Raw genomic sequence first — 17,451 nt, 5'->3', positions numbered from 1 at the left:
GTGTGTGTGTGTGTGTGTGTGTGTTTTCAAAGTGATCTGGAATCAGCCACACAAATTTTGAAACAGGTCACAAGTTAAGTTTGATAACCACATAAAAATAGCCTAGTTTTAAAAAGTGAATATAAAAACAAATCTCTGAGTGCCATCTTGTGGCAAGTCTGACAAGTGCCAGGCCCAAGTAACCGGCTTCTTTCCATATCCAAGGCTCCACAGGCCCACAATAATTTCCTATATTGAATACACATTTCTGAGTGATTGGTACTGTTTTCAAGGATTTCTATTTTAGGTCTCTGAAATGCCTGCTTAAGGACATATATGAGAGATAAGGAGCAGGGGAAAAGGAAGCAGGATATGCAGATGGGTTGGGGGACTATAGACTCAGCCTGGCAGTATGGTGTGTGCGTGTGCGTGTGCGTGTGCGTGTGTGTGTGTGTATGTCTGTGCTACTCTGGTGGAGTCAGGCACATATACCATGGTCCTGCAGCAAGGCAGGGAACTGTTGGACTAATAACTCTTTGCCTAAGAATACTTACTGTTTTTATAAAATTACAAAGAAAAGTTTCACATTTCAGTCAGTGAGCCTTGTATTTACAAGTAATTTTATTTATCAATGTCAAATCAATTATCACTAAGTTGTGCACAATGCCAAAATAGAGCTCTTGTTGGATTCTGACCATAAAATTCATTTTTTAACTTGTTAAGATCCTGCAAAAGAAAGACTTCCTCATAGTTTAGAAAATATTAGTCACTAGTAAATTGATTTCATACTCAAAGTAGTAGCCTAACATTTTAAATGCCTAATATTAACCTTGATGTTCCAGGCTTCAGATGAGCTGACATTTTTACAGTGCAGCTACTCTGGGAGTAAATTAAATGCTGAGAATAGTGAAAATGTAATATGAAAATCTAATGGAGCATAGAATACTGACGAGAGCGGACACTAAGTCTGAGAAAAGATAATCTTCCTCTCATAAAATGATTATTCTGTAAAGTTTATGGTCCTGGGCAGAAGTATAATAAGCAGGCAACAAATAGCATGAGAAAAAGCATGCAATGTGTCAAAGTACTCCTGAGAGAGGCTATGCTTCTGTCTGCTCTCCCCTCTCCCCTACAAAGCCGAAGGTTCATTTCTAGAAAAGGATTTCCCTAGTGTTAGAATGGAAGCACAAGGCAGGAAGTCACTATTTTGGTCCCGTATGTGCAAAGGGGAATATTTTCAATTACATGAAATAAATGGCAGCAACCAAGGTGGGATGGAGCCAAACCAGGTGAATAATGGGAAATGGGAGTTATGAAGTTAAACTGGAAAAATGAATTTGACTCTTCAATCACTTCTTCAACTTTAGGAAGAACATTTTCTTCCTCCTAACCTGACTGGACTGATACTATTGGACAGCCCCCATCGTAGTGAGAAAACCAACATAAACCAACGTAGTGAGATAAATCAACAGGAAACAATTACAAAATCTTCTCATAGTCCCAAGTCACTTTAGGGAGGAGTCTTCGTTTTCCTTTTTCAGAGAGAAAACCAAAAATGGAGAATAAAAACAATGGCCAAAGCTTCTTATCTACAAAAATAAAAGAAGAGGGAGCAGAAAGAATACTGATACTTTCCAGTTAGAATTCAAAAACCACAAGCTTCCCTAAAATAACAACTCTGCTCTATAAGAAGTGCCTGGAATTAGTGTTGGTTAGATCCCTTGTGTTTACCCAGGCTTTGACAATGGATGGTGTATTAGAACAGGAAGAGATGACTTTTCCACCTTGACTCCAACTTCCTTGACCTGGGCAGAAAGCCAAAATCACGACAACTTGATGGGAAGATCTTCTCCATATTTGCGGAGCAGCTTCTGATGGTTGTGGTCCACTGACCATTGCTGGGGTAGATGCTTGGGTTGCATGGAGTCCAGGAAATGCTGTCGCCAGCGGCTCTCCAGTTGCATGAGGGAGCGTAGCCCACCCTGGGTGTGCTTCTGTACCACCTTCAGCCCGTGAGGAACGTAGTTCTCATTGGAAATTCTGCCAAGACACAAAGTGCAAAGGGTCTGAGGGAAACAAATACAGATAGTCTCAGAGACAGCTTCAAATCCAGGTATTTGTTATCCTCAGCAAGACCCAGTATTAGTTTGAGACCATTACATCAGTGCCTATAGTCTGGTTTCTGTATTACCTCAGCTAACATACAAAGTGGTCTATTTGTTCAGTGCTTTCTTTCTCAAATACAGAATGCCAGAATGTTTCCATTCTAGTGAAATGCCTCCCCTACCCTCACACTCTGCTGTGCAAATGGTGTTGCTGAAGAGGAAGATGAATCCCTGCTTCCTCCCTAACTAGACAGGGGGTCTCGGAAACGGATCTGACATCCTGAGCAGTGTATTTCCTTCCCTCCAGTGGCTAGCCTCTCTTCTCTCCTTACATGACCCATAGCCCTTCCTCCAGAGAATGATGTTAGCACTCTCCTAGTATTTCCAGATATTTTATTTTTTAAAAGATGAGTTTCCCACTAACTTGCTGATCTGCCTCCAAACATCTGTTCTCAGTCTCAATCTGGCTTCCATCTAGCTAACTCAGCAAGATGCATTTTAGAAGTTTGTGAGGGAAGAGAGCAGGTTAGCAGTTTTAGAAAATGCACTTGGGAATTAGTCATAGAAGTCTCTTGTTTGCAATATGACTATGGCAAGTTATTTAACTTCAAGTTCAAGGTAACTAATATACAACTTAGAAAATAATATTCATATTAAAATTGAATGGAGTCATTATTGAATAAAATCAATATTTTTTTGAATCAGGTATAATACCTGTATTTACCACTAAGCAATCAAAATCTTTTCTTTTTGCCAGTGCCTGGGCACTGTCCTTGAGCTTTCTCAAGGCCAGTGTTCTACCACTGAAGCCACAGCACCACTTCCAGTTTTTTCTGTGCATATGGTATCAAGGAATTAAACCCAGAGTTTCTTGCATGCTAGGGAAACACTCTACCACTAGGCCATCTTCCCAGCCCCAAGAGATCACAACTCTTCAGGTTGTTGAAGACAATTCACTGTACCTGTAATACTTGTTCAGTAAACATTTGTAAATATCTATGATGTCTGTAGCATGAATAAAATAAACTTTTTTTTCTTGTTTCTTAGGTTTTTTATTTGTTTTGCCAATCCTGGGGCTTAAACTCAGGGCCTGGGTACTATCTCAGAGTCTCTTTGTATTCAAGGCCAACACTCTACCACTTAAGTCACAGCACTACTTCTGGCTTTTTTTGGAGTAGTTCACTGGAGATAAAAAGTCTCATGGACTTTCCTTTGAACCACAATCCTCAGATCTTAGCCTCCTGAGTAGGGTGAGCCACTAGTGCCCAACTTAATTTAATTTTTTTTTCTGTTGGTAGTGGGGCTTGAACTCTGGGCCTGGACACTGTTCCTGAGCTCTTCAGCTCAAGGCTAGCACCTTACTACTTGAGCTGAAGCACCACTTCTGGCTTTTTCTGTGTATGTGGTACCAAGGAATCTAATCAAACCCATGGCTTTGAGCATGATAGGCAAGCACTCTATCTCTAGGCCAAACTCATGGCCCCTTAATTTATTTTATTTTATTTTAGCCAGTCCTACGGCTTGGACTCAAGGCTGAGCACTGTCCTTGGGCTTTTCCTCAAGGCTAGAGCTCTACCACTTGAGCCACAGCACTACTTCTGGCTTTTTCTGTGTATGTGGTACCAAGTAATGAAATCCAATGCTTCATACATGCTAGACAAGCTACCACTAAGCCATGCTCCTCTCTCAACTTTTCTCCCCCTCTTTTTTGCTCTTCCCCTCCTTACCTATGAATGCATCAATAAATTCATATGATCAAACTCAGTGTTCCTAAATAAGTTCATAATCCTCAGAACAGAATAGCTGTATGGCCCTAATAACAAGAATTCTGGGCTGCAAGACAGAATGCTGCTTTCCAGCAGTACTAGAACTCCATAAAATCCAGTTGTCTGGCTGCCAACAGTGTCTTCATTATCAACTAAGAAATGAACTAATAAAAATTTTATAGCAAGCCTCTTTCATTCGTTCTTTTCTTTTCTTTCTTTCTTTTTGCCAGTCCTGGGGCTTGTACTCAGGGCCTGAGCACTGTCCTTGGGCTTTCTCAAGGCTAAAGCTCTACCACTTGAGCCACAGCACCACTTCTGGCTTTTTCTATGTATGTGGCACTGAGAAAGCAAGCCTGGGTCTTTGTGCATGTTAGGCAAGTACCCTACCACTAGGCCAAACTCCTGGCCCTCCTCCTCCTCCTCCTTCTTTTTTTTTTTTTTTTTTGCTAGTGCAGGGGCTTGAACTCACAGCCTGGACACTGCATGAGCTTCTTTTGCTCAAGGCTAGCATTCTGTCACTTGAGCCACAGTGCTATCTCTGGCCTTTTCTGTTTATGTGATGTTAGGAATTGAACCCAGGTTTCATACATGCTAAGCAAGCACTCTACCACTAAGCTATATTCCTAGCCCAGCAAGCATTTCTTTTAATTTTTTTTAATTGCTAATTTTGTGGTATTAAAGTTTGAACTCAGGGCCCTGCCCAGCAAGCATTTGATCACTTAACCCACAAATATTTATTTCCTTTTTCAAAAATTAAGTGTAGTTCGATTATTGAACTAATTAGCTTCTGTGTGGACTTCAAGGACTTATCTCTGCACAGCATGCATAACTGCTATTCCACTGCACTGAACTCTCAAGTCATGAAAAAGACTGAAAGAGTGAATAATAGATATATACCTCACATAAGACAATTCTCCTATGTCAAGGAAATTCTCAAAAAGACTATTTTATTTCACTCCCATGGTATCATAAACTACTAGAAAATGGGCTAGTAAGTAGAACGTTGAATACCATATGTAAGTGCCAAATGCTTGTCCCTGGCATACAATGTCACAAAGTAGTAAGGGTTAATGTCATTTGGGTTATTCCCCAATCCCATATGTGACCAGACCAATAGGTTGTACCTTGTCTCCAGGCTGGCAGCCTCTTGAAGCATCTCATCTGTGATGGTGTCTGTGCTATAAAATTCTCTGAGTGCTTGTAGCAGCTCCTCTTTCCGATGTGCAGGCAGGCTCTCAGCATTGAGCAGGGCCCTGGCCCCAGAACGCACCTGCCGGCGCTCAGAATCCTCCAGCAAACGTAAGCCCTCCTCAGAACCAATGGGGGCCTGGAATTCCTTGGCCAGCTGCTGCTTCAGATGGTTGTCATAGTAGTTGGAGATGGCATGGCAGGAGGTACAGAGCAGCAGCACATCATGGGAGTTGTGGTCCTTCATCTCAATGGGGAAGTGCTTCCGGTACTCATGTGGAATCACATTCTTCCTGGAAGAAGCATATGACAGGCAGCACATGGGGAGCCAGGAGGCTCCTGGGAGATGGACCTGAGTCTAAACATGACTGAAAAGCTTTGCGTACCACAATCCAAAAGAGATTCCATGAAGGTAATACTACCGATTTTGCTCTCAGCCCTAACTGTGCCTTTACACTCCTACCTACTGCTTTACTCCCTGCCTGAGCTTTAGGTTCTCCTTTCCTTTAAAGTAAGTACAAATCATCTGTTGTCAGGCTTCAATTGAAAGCCAAGCACACACAAAGGTTAATAACAACCTTTTAAAGAAGCTATACTCCCAGAAAGCCCCAGAAAAAATGAAAATAAACTCTAACAGCCTTTGACATCTGGAAAACAATTCTCTCTCAAAAAACAAAAATGTGGGGCTGAGAGTTTGGCTTAGCGGTAGAGTGCTTGCCTAGCATGCACAAAGACCCATGTTCAATTCCTCAGTACCGCATACACAGAAAAAAGCTGGAAGTGGTGCTGTGGCTCAAGTGGTAGAGCTCTGGCCTTGAGCAAAGTCCAAGGGCAGTGCTCAGGCCCTGGGTTCAAGCCCCACAACTGGCAAAAAAGAGAAAATACCAGGGACCTGAGCAAGCCAACTTTCTTCATCAGCAGAATCCCTTACTCTGACACCATTTCCCTGCACCAAGGCCTATCATTATTTTCTATGGAGAACTAAGCTCTCACCAAAATATTCTGGCAGCAACAACTATTTGAAGAAGGAGAAAGGAGGAAAGTGAATTATGAGAGACAAGGGTGGTGGCACACATCGGTAATCCAGTTCTTGGACGGTGTCTGAGGCCAGTCTGGGCAACATAATGAGACACAATCTCAAAAATAAATTTAAAAAAGGAAAGAGAGAAGGATGAAAGAAGGGAGGGATGAAGCGAAAGGAAAGAGGGAAGGAGGAGTGAAGGAACTCATGCCCAATAGGCAGCCTCACCTTTACTACATGAAGTCCCTGATGTACAAGAGAAGCCTTTGAGAAAGTTGGATGCCATAAGAGAAGATGATAAGGACCTCATTTCTGAAGGAAGTGGTCTTTAGTCCTTATGAGCAGGAGAAAACCACTTTCTCAGTGGCTGATGGTTACTGAGAACAGTACTGCAGTCCAGAGACTAAGAAGTGGTTATTGGTCATTAGGGCTGGGAGCTGCTGGAGAAGCTCCTAGGGAATCTAGGGTACTCTAGGGTTAGGCCTTTCAGCCACAGCGAGCAGATCCAAGCAAGGCCTCTGAGGGATCCACATTTGGTTACACAGAAAACAAGGGTAGTCTAACCCCACACTCACCGAATGTAGGAGTCTGTCTTGCCACACACGACACAAAGGTTCTCCTTAACCATCAAGTAATAATCTCCTGGGGATTCAGGTCTTCCTGCAGGTTCAAACTGTAGCCTGACCACAAAAGGCTCTTCACTCACCAGCTCTTAGAGAAAAGACAAGGCATCAGTGTTGGGCTGCCCTCTACCCACCAAGAAGTACCATCTTAGTTACTGTCTGTTGTGTTCTAGCAGAGACCAGCAGAATGGGGCTGTAACTACTCAGTCCCACATACCTCAGGGTCTTTCTGCCTTCCTCTTTCCACATTCTACCAGGTCCCGATCCCACCAGTCCTCCATGAACCTAATTATAGTTAAACTATGACTGCTGAATCTCACACCTCCAATCCCTTTGTCCAGATACCACTGAGCTTTTCTTCTATCACAGGTGCAGAGGGGCTGTCCATCAGGAGCATGAAGAAAGCAGTTATCATAAAGCGGTGATTTCCTGTAGAGAACAGAAAGAGAAATCTCACATTGAAAATCAGATTTCTTCATTATCTAGAATGATACTCAATTCTAAGTCAATGGTTTTTTTTTCCTAGTCAATGAGAATCATTCTGTATAATTTACTCCTGTCAGCACTTGGAATGGAAGTCTGGACCCTGGAGCAAAGAGCCTTTAAGAATTGGGCACTTTAGGACTAGAAGACACATGGACTATTGGTCAAGATACCTGTTGCCTTCTCATTCTTCCTTCTGAATGACTTGAACTATTCTCAGTGCTAGAGACTGAGACAGCAGATTAGAAAAACCCATGAGATTTTTATCTCCAATTAACCACCACAAATCTGGAAATGGAATTGTGGCTCCAAGTTGTAGTGTGCTAGCCTTAAGCGAAAAGGGTTCAAGCCCAACTGACAAAAGAAAAAAGAAAAGAAAAATTCAACAGGACAGCAAAACATGTTCACTCTTCCTCAGCTAGGAAGCAAAGAAATGAATTCATTGATGCTGCTAATTTTTATACTTATGGACTAGGACATTAGGGAATGAGTTGGGTGATGTTCAATAACTCTCAGTGGACACAAATAGGAACAGAGTAACAGAGTAAACAGTTGTATCACTGGATTAACCAAAGCAAACAAAAACTTTTAAAGTATAAGATAAAGTAATGAGGGCCATATGGATTTATTTCTGACTTATAAAAGCAATACTTCCTTAATTTGATCACCCAATTTCTTTTTTTTCTTGGGGCTTGAACTCAGGGCCTGACCACTGTCCTTGAGCTTTTTTCCTAAAGACTAGTGCTCTGCCACTTGAGCCACAGTACCACTTTTAGCTTTTTTGTATTTATGTGGTACCGAGGAACTGAACCCAGGTCTTTGTGTATGCTAGGTAGGCACTCTACCACTAGGCCAAACTCCTGGCCCTGATCACCCAATTTCTAAAGGTACCTTGCTGAATGGATCAAACTCCCACTCCAAGTACTAAGTCTGCCTCCTACAACAAAGGTGTGAGTTGTACAGAAAAATCCTCACTGCCTAAAAAACAGCACTGGCTGAGGGCTGTGTAGCATTCTAAATAAAAAAGAAATCTGACTAATTTTTTCTGAAAACCATAAGGTACTTCTTGCTCTTTGTTTTCATGCTATTTTAAAGTAATGAAGAATAATAATTATACCTCTGTTTATGCCGGAAGTTTGGCCTAGTGATAGAGTGCTTGCCTAGCATTCACAAAGCCCTTGGTTCATTTCCTTGGTACCACATACACAGAAAAAGCCAGAAGTAGCACTGTGGTTCAAGTGGTAGAGAGCTAGACTTGAGCTTCAGAGCTCAGAGACAGCATCCAGGCCCAGAGTTCAAGCCCCATTACTGACCCCCCACCCCAAAAAAAAGAGAGAAAGAAAAAAGAAAAAAGAAAAGAAATGCTAGGCGATTATGGCTCATGCCTGTAATCCTAGCTACTCAGGAGGATGAAATCTGAGGATCATGGTTCAAAGCTAGCCCAGGCACAAAGTCTGTGAGACTCTTATCTCCATCAGGAAAACCAGAAGTGGCACTGCGGCTCAAGCGGTAGAGTACTAGCCTTGAGCTGAAAAGCTCAGGAACAGTGCCCAGGCCCAGAGTTCAAGCACCACGACCAAAAACTAAAAAAATAAAATAAAATAAAAATTACTCCTTTATTTATAAGTGAACACGTTACACGTTACAGGTCTAAGGAGCAGTTGACAAAGTTAGACTAAGCTCACTTCCATTTCAACTGTCAAACAGAAAAATAAAATGGAGAAAGTAAAAAAAATGCACAAAATAAAAAGAAGATTCCAAATGTCTCTAAAGGCAGGGAAAATAAGGATAACCCCTGAGGATCTCAAACTGTCTCTATGAACCACTGTAGAGCTGGGCCCCTGACTCTTCATTATCAGAGAACAACTCAATTACCTGGCAGAATAACCTACTCCCAGGGGCTTTCTTTTATGTTTCCTGGGGTCTCTCCCTTGGGGGTTTCCTGGCACCGTTTCATCAGTCTTAGACTTCTTATTTCTTGGCTTCTGCTGAAATTCTGTTGTTTCCCCATTAACTTCTTCTCCTAATCTGCTAAATGCTTTGCTTCGAAATGGGACATCTATTACATCCTGGCATTTCTCCAAGACATTTCTCCAACTGACATAGTCACTGTTTCCTTCTTCTGGTGAATTCCTGGAGAAAGGGTATCCAAGAAGATGGAGAAAGAGAGCCACTGAAATCTGAGCATCTCTGGCAGCATAAGTTACCTAAAGAGAAAAGTCAGAGATCAGTGAGATATGAAAAGCAAGTCAGAGGTAGCAACTTCAAAAGTCAATCATGGGAGCCGGGAGTTTGGCCTAGTGGTAGAGTGCTTGCCTAGCATGCACGAAGACCTGGGTTTAATTCCTCGGTACCACATACATAGCAAAAAGCCAGAAGTGGTGCTATGGCTCAAGAGGTAGAGCCCTAGCCTTGAGAAAATCCAGGGACAGTGCTCAGGCCCTGAGCCCAAGCTCAGGACTGGCGAAAAAACAAAAGTCAATCATAAAAATATTGATAATTCTTAGGATCATAATTTAAAAAGGTCAATCATAAAAATATTGATAATTCTTAGGATCATAATTTAAAATATATAATTACTAAGGCGCCATGTACTTCTTTTAAAAATTCCTTTTTCTCCTGCATTTTTTCTTATCATCAACTAATTGTACAAGAGAGTTTCAGTGTGACATGTCCATAAATGAATAAAACACACCCTGATCAGACTAGGTCTAGAAGGAACATAATTAGCTGGGTACCTGTGGCTCATGCCTATAATCCTATTCAGAAAGCTGAAATCTTAGAATCTTAGTTCAGTCTGGGCAAACAAATAGGCAAGAGTCTTATCTCCAAATAACCAGAAGAAAATGAGAAATAGAGGTGAAAAAAAAAAAGATGCCAGTTGTAAGAGAAAAAGCTAAGCAAGCAAGAGTGCAAGGCCCTGAGTTCTATCCTTAGTACCAGCTGAAAAAGGAAAAGAAGAAGAGGAGGAAGAGAGAAGGAAGAGGAACATACCCGAATTTAAACTGAAATAATTTCCCCTAAGGTCAAGAATATCCATTCTCTACATTTTTGTTTAATATGGTACTAGAATTCCTAGGCTGAGCAATAAGACAGAAGAAATACAAAGGATTCAAATAGGGAAAGATGCTGGGGGCTCACACCTGCAATCCTAGCTACTCAGGAGGATGAGACCTGAGGATCACAGTTCAAAGCACGATCCAGCAGGAAAGCCTGTGAGACTCTTAGCTCCAACTAACTACCAGAAAACCAGAAGTGGCACTGTGGCTCAAAGTGGTAGAGCACTAGCTCTGAACTTGAAGAGTTCAGGGACAGCACCTAGGCCCAGAGTTCAAGCCCCATGACCAACATAAATAAATATAGACATACATATATGTATTTATATACAAACATACATACATACATAAGCAAAGACATCAAGTTATCCCTATTTGTAGATATGGACTCTACAAAAACCAAAAACCATAAACACCAAAAATTCTAATACTGACAAATTCCTTTGGAAATGTAGCAGGACACAAAAATCAGAACTCAAAAATTAGTAGCCTTTCTATACACCAGTGAACAGGTTAAGAAGGAAATCTGGGAAATAATCTTATTTACAATAGCTTGAGAAAATACCTATGTGTTAACTAATAAAGCGACAAACATGTACAAGAAAAATTACAAAATCTTGCTGGGTATAGTGGCTCATGCCTGTAATCCTAGCTTCTCAGGAGGCTGAGATCTGAGGACTGGGGTTCAAAGCCAGCCCAGGTACTAAAGAATATGAGACTCTTATCTCCAATTAATCACTAAAAAGTGGGAAGTGGCACTGTGGCTCCAGGGGTAGAGTGTAGCCTTGAGGTGAAGAGCTCAGGGACAGCGCCCAGGCCCAGAGTTCAAACCCCATGACCCACAAAATAAAATTAAATAAAATAGCAGTTTTTGTAAGGCAAAGGAAATGGTTGCCAGCCAGATGCCAATGGCTCATGTCTATAATCAGCTTCTTAGGAGGCTAAGATTTGCAGACTGAGGTTAGAAGCCAGCTGAGGCAGGAAAGTCTACAAGACTGGGCACTGGCCCTGAGCTTTCTCAAGGTTAGTGCTTTTTGTTGGTGGTGGTAGTGGTAATGCGCTTGAACTCTGGGCCTGGGTGCTGTCCTTGAGCTATTCAGCTTAGGGCCAGTGCTCTACCATTTGAGCCACAGTGCCACTTCTGGTTTTCTGGCCATTAATTCATTAATTGGAGATAAGAGTATCAAGGTCTTTTTCTGCCCAGGCTGGCTTTGAACAGCTATCCTCAGATCTCAGCCTCCTGAGTAGCTAGGATTATAGGTGTGAGCCACCAGCATGCCTAGTTAGTTACCGCTTTACCACTAGAGCCACGGCACCCTTCAGGCTTTTTCTGTGTATGTGGTACTAAGGAATCAAACCCAGGGCTTCAGGCATGCTAGGTGAACACTATACCACCAGGCCACACTCCTGGCTCAAGTCTAAGAGACTCATCTCCAATTAACTTCCAGAAAACAGGAAGTTGCACTGGCTGAAAGTGCTCAAGTACAGCACTAGGCTTGAGTGAAAGAGCTTAGGGACAGTGTTCAGGCTGAGTTCAAGCCCCACAACTGCCAAAAAGAGAGAAAGATAGAAAAAGAAAAAACTATGAGACAATCTACAGAATGGAAGAAAATCTTTATCAGCTACTCAACAGATAAAAGATTAATATTCAGAACATACAAAGGACTAAAAAAATTAAATAGGCCGGGAGTTTGGCCTAGTAGTAGAGTGCTTGCCTAACATCCATGAAGACCGGGTTCGATTCCTCTGTACCACATACATAGAAAAGGTGGGAGTGGTGCTGTGGTTCAAGTGCTAGAGCTCTAGCCTTGAGGAAAGCCCAAGGACAGTGCTCAGGCCCTGAGCTCAAGCCCAGGACTGGCCAAAATAAATCAATTAATTAAATTAAATAAACAGTTTATTAATACATCTTGATGACTGTCATCCTTTTCAACATTCTCACCTATCTTTCCTATTTCCTCATTATTCTTAATTTTTTAGGATATACATTGAATTCTTGACTGCATTCTTCCCCTTTTCTCTTCATTTGTCTACCCCTTTTCTCTTTAATCATTTTTGCGACAGGGTCATATTATGTACACTAAGCTGGCTTTGAACTCAAGATTCTCCTCTCCTTTGCCAGGTGCAGTGGCTCACATCAGTAATCCTAGCTACTCAGGAGGCTGAGATCTGAGGATCGTGGTTCAAAGCCAACCTGGGCACTAAAGAACATGAGACTCTTATTGCCAATTAATTACTAAAACAACAACAAAAAAAAACATAAGACAACAACAAAAAAAGGGAAGTGGGGCTGCTGCTTAAGGAGGAAGGGCTGTAACCTTGGGCTAAAGAGCTCAGGGACAGAGCCCAGTCCCAGGGGTGAAGAGCTCAGGAACAGCGCTCAAGCACAGAGTTCAAGGCCCCAAGACTCACCAAAAAAAAAAAAAAAAGATTCTCCTTTCCTCTCCATTTTCCATGTGCTAAGATTATAAGTGTGAAGTACCACACTCAGCATTATGTTTGTTTGTTTTAACTAGGCATTAGTATTCACGAATAAATTACATGTTCTGAAATGCCTGACTTATGACTCTTTTATATCTGAACAACCCAATCAATTCCATTCTCAAACTCTTAGAACTAATAAACCACATTGGCAAAGTGGCAGGATACAAAACCAACCTTCAAAAGTCAGTAGCCTTTCTGTACGCCAACAATACACAAACAGAAGGAGAAATCAAGAAAATGGTCCCATTTGCAATGGCCCCCAAAAGACTATTTAGGAATTAACCTAATCAAGGATATAAAGGAATTATTTAATAAAAACTGTAAAAGCCTAAAGAAATCAGAGGATACCAGGAAATGGAAAGACATCCCATACTCATGGATAGGGAGACTCAACATTGTGAAAATAGCCATATTGCCAAAATTGCTATACAATTTCAATGTAATCCCCATCAAAATTCCAAGGACATACTTTACTGAAACAGAAAGCGTAATCTAAAGGTTCATATGGAACAACAAAAGACCTAGGATAGCCAAAGCAACTCTAGGCAAAAAGAGCAATGCAGGTGGTATTACAATACCAGACTTCAAACTCTACTATAAAGTCATAATAACAAAAACAGTAGGGTATTGGCACAAAAACAGACCAGAAGATCAATGGAACAGAATAGAAGATACAGAAATAAAACCACATACCTATAATCAACTTATATTTGACAAGGGAGCCAGAGATATACAGTGGAATAAATACAGCCTCCTCAATTACTGGTGCTGGGAAAACTGGGCAGCCACATGCAGAAAACTAAAAATTGATCCCAGCCTGTCACCATGCATAACATTAACTTAAAATGGATCAAAGATCTCAATATCAGACATGAAACCCTAAACTGCTACAGGACAGAGTAGGAGACACTGGAACTCATAGGCACAGAAAATAACTTCTTGAACAGAGTCCCAGGGTCACAACAGATTGGAGAGAGATTCAACAAATAGGACTACCTAAACACAAAAACGTTTCTTTTTTTTTTTTTTTTTTTGCCAGTCCTGGGCTTGAGCTCAGGGCCTGAGCACTGTCCTTGGACTTTCTCAAGGTTAGAGCTCTACCACTTGAGCTTCAGCACCACTTCTGGCTTTTTTCTATGTATGTGGTACCAAGGAATCGAACCTGGGTCTTCATGCATGCTAGGCAAGCACTTTAACCACTAGGCCAAACTCCCAGCCCGCACACAAAAACGTTTCTGCACAAAGACATAGCTACCAAAGTAGAAAGACAACCAACCAACTGGGAAAAGATATTTACCAATAATATATCAGACAAATTCTTAATATTCAGTATCTACAGGGAACTCAAGAAACTAATCCCCCCCAAACCCAACAAACCAATCACTAAATGGACAAGGGAACTAAAGAGAGACTTATCAGAGGAAGTAAAAATGCCAAAGAAACATATGAGAAAATGCTCATCATCCATGGTCATAAAGAAAATACAATTAAAAACAACCCTAAGATACCATACCTTACCCCAATCAGAATAGCCAAGATTCTGAACAAAAGATGCTGGCTGGGATGTAGAGAAAGAGGAACCCTACTGTACTGCTGGTGGGAATGTAAACTAGTACAACCACTCTGGAAGGCAGTTTGGAAGTTCCTTAAAAAAACTACAAATAGAACTTCCCTATGATCCAGCCATACCACTCCTAGCTATCTACTCTGAGCATTATAACCCAGGATATGATAAGGACACCTGCTCAGCCATGTTTATCGCTGCACTATTCACAATAGCCAAGCAATGGAAACAACTCATATGCCCTACTGCAGATAAATGGATACAAAAAAAAGTGGTACATAAATACAATGGAGTTCTACATAGCCACCAGACAAGATAAAATAATGGCATTTGCTGGGAAGTGGATGAAACTAGTGCAAATCAAGTTAAGTGAGATAAGCCAAGACCAAAGGAACAAAAGGCACATGGTCTCCTTGATATGTGGATATTAGATCCAAACAGTACAAGATCAATGACTCAATACTGGGGTACTCAAGGTCATTGAAATGAACTTGGAGATATAAATATAATTATATAGACACATAAATCTACGATGGATTTTAGACATTGATATATAGATTGATATGTATCTATGACATACAAACTCTCAGCTTAATTTTAATATGTTCTTAAATTTATGTGCCAGTGATTGCAATTAGAGATTCCATTCTTAGGGGCCGGGAGTTTGGCCTAGTGGTAGAGTGCTTGCCTAGCATGCATGAAGACCCAGGTTCAATTCCTCGGTACCACATACATAGAAAAAACCTGGAAGTGGTGCTGTGGCTCAAGTGGTAGAGCGGTAGCCTTGGGAAAAGTCCAAGGATAGTGCTCAGGCCCTGAGTTCAAGCCCCATGACTGGCAAAAAAAAAAAAAAGAGAGAGAGAGATTCCATTCTTGAATACTTGTTTCTTAAACTTGACATATGAAATAGCATATAAAAAAAATCAGTGTAAAAAACAATCTTTTAATTTCAAAAAAAAAAAAAAAAAAAAAAGCTCAATGGCTCACGCCTGTAATCCCAACTACTCAGGAGGCTGAGATCTGATCAAGGTTCAAAGCCAGTCTCCAAGTAATCACTAGAAAAGGGGAAGTAGGGCTGTGGCTCAGGAGTAGGGCAGTAGCCTTGAGCTGAAGAGCTCAGGAACAGCACTCAGGCCAATGGGTAGGGTGGTAGCCTTGAGCTGAACAGGACAAGGACAGGGCCCAGGCCCAGAGTTCAAAACTCCCCGACCAACAACAGCAACAACAACAAAAGACTCTTAACCTTTTACAGCATAAAAATTTTCTTGAGTATCACCAGCCATTAACTCTAAGGTATCTCCCCCTAATACTTATATTTAAAGATTAGAATTTTGAAAACAATTATACTTCAGAGTTAACAGTTCATTCTTCAGCCAATCAAATAAGAAGTACCTGCTCGTCTGTAAGACTCTCAGCATCCCAGTTGCTACAACGAAGTAGAAGGGACTTGTCAAGGGGAAAGTTCAAAACAGTCTCAGCAAGTGATTTCAGGCTAAGCCCATTACAGAGGCAACTGTTTCTACAATAAAATAAAACCATATATCAAAAATGGGCAAATGACACAAATAGGAAAAAGATCTCTAAACACCAGTGAAAAGAGGACAATCATTAGGTGTCAAGGAAAGTAATTTATTATCTAGCATATTGCAAAGCTGTTTGTTTTTTTTGTGTGTGCTGGTAATGAGGCTTGAGCTCAGTGCTTCTTGCTCTGAGACTTTCACTCATGGGTGGAACTCTTCCATTTGAGCCACATCCCTAGTTTCAGCTTTTTGCTAGTTACCTGGAGATAAAGTCTCTTGGATTTGTCTGCATGAGCCGGCTTCAAAATATGATTCTCAGATCTCAGCCTCCCAAAAAGTTAGGATTATAGGCATGAGCAACTGGGGCCCAGCTTGCAAAAGTTTTTAACAACATTTATTGTTGATGGAACAAGAAGAATCTGCCAGTCTCATTTAAAATGTGTGACTGTGTATTTTTATAATCTTTTTAAAAAGCAATAATAAATAGCAGCCAGAAGCTTGAACATGAAAATTCTCCGGCTCAGCAATTCTGCTCCTAGGAAGTTTACTCTAACATATAGGTCCATACAAAGATCTTCACTGCAGCACTATTTATAGAAGGAAGACTTGTAAGTAACCTAAATACTCTTCTCATGTCTTATTTTTAAATTTGAAAAATGATAAAGACTATTTTCATTGTAGAGACTAACGTATAAAAATAAATAAGTCTGAGGGGAGGGAAAGGGGACCAAGACATGAGAAAGGGTATCAATGTTTGTGAAGTAATATACCTTCTATCTGGTGAATATAATGTAACCCTTCTATTAATTACAATAAAAAACATATAAGTCTTTATGGTCTTCAAAACTGTCCAAAATTACTAGCTGGCCGGGTGCGGTGGCTCATGTCTGTAATCCTAGCTACTCAGGAGGCTGAGATCTGAGGATCATGTTTCAAAGCCAACCTGGGCACTAAAGTCCCTAAAGTCGTGAAACTTTATCTTCAATTAACCACCAGAAAACCGGAAGTGGTACTATGGCTCAAGGGGTAGGGTGGTAGCCTTGAGCTGAAGAGCTAAGGGACAACCCCCAGGCCTAGAGTTCAAGTCCCACAACTGGAAACAACAACAACAACAAAAAGGATACATGAGTATGGGAAAGCAGAGCTGACTTCTCAATTACCAAGAGCGTCAGGAGTCACAGAGCTAGAAGCCTAGAGGTAAAGGTCCTTGTCAGTGTTATGACATACAACAATCCTTGAAGGAATGTAGGAACCTAAATCATTTTAATGATGATGAAAAGGAAGTCTTGCTAGGCACCATGATTATAATCCTAGCTACAAAGGAGGCTAAGATCTGAGGAACACTGTTCAAAGCCAGCCTGGCAGGAATGTCTATGAGACTTTTATATCTCTAACTATCAAAAAAGTGGAAGCTTGAGCAAAAAGGGCTGGGAGTATGACCTAGTAGTAGAGTGCTTGCCTAGCTTGCACAAAGCCCTGGGTTCAATTCCTTGGGTATCACATACATGGAAAAAGCTAGAATTGGTGCTGTGACTTAAGTGGTAGTGTGAGCCTTGAAAAAAACCCCAAGGACAGTGCCCAGGCCATGAGTACAAGAGTACAAGCCCCAGGATTGGCAGAGAGAGAGACAGAGAGACAGACAGAGAGACAGAGAGACAGACA

General features: G+C 41.2%; 1 protein-coding gene across 3 annotated transcripts in view; it reads right to left on the bottom strand.

Moving 5' to 3' along the window:
• Positions 1-558: 558 nt before the first annotated feature.
• Exd2 (exonuclease 3'-5' domain containing 2) overlaps positions 559-17,451 on the bottom strand; it is a 30,947-nt gene continuing 14,054 nt past the window's right edge. Inside the window, exons 4-9 of one of the 3 annotated variants that reach the window (XM_090344352.1) lie at positions 15,662-15,788; positions 9,041-9,372; positions 7,005-7,111; positions 6,635-6,770; positions 4,975-5,331; positions 559-2,019 (exon numbers count right to left, since the gene is read on the bottom strand). In XM_090344352.1, coding sequence (XP_090200478.1) covers positions 1,803-2,019; positions 4,975-5,331; positions 6,635-6,770; positions 7,005-7,111; positions 9,041-9,372; positions 15,662-15,788 — 1,276 coding nt within the window. In that variant the 3' untranslated portion in view covers positions 559-1,802. The remainder of the gene's footprint in view (positions 2,020-4,974; positions 5,332-6,634; positions 6,771-7,004; positions 7,112-9,040; positions 9,373-15,661; positions 15,789-17,451) is intronic. The other 2 variants (XM_090344353.1, XM_090344354.1) reach the window with 2 other exon arrangements.

The sequence above is a fragment of the Megascapheus bottae genome, chromosome 14 (genome assembly GCF_031878675.1).
Source record: "Megascapheus bottae isolate mThoBot1 chromosome 14, mThoBot2.hap1, whole genome shotgun sequence".
NCBI classification, from domain to species: domain Eukaryota; kingdom Metazoa; phylum Chordata; class Mammalia; order Rodentia; family Geomyidae; genus Megascapheus; species Megascapheus bottae.
This window is presented reverse-complemented; position numbering and strand designations above follow the sequence as displayed.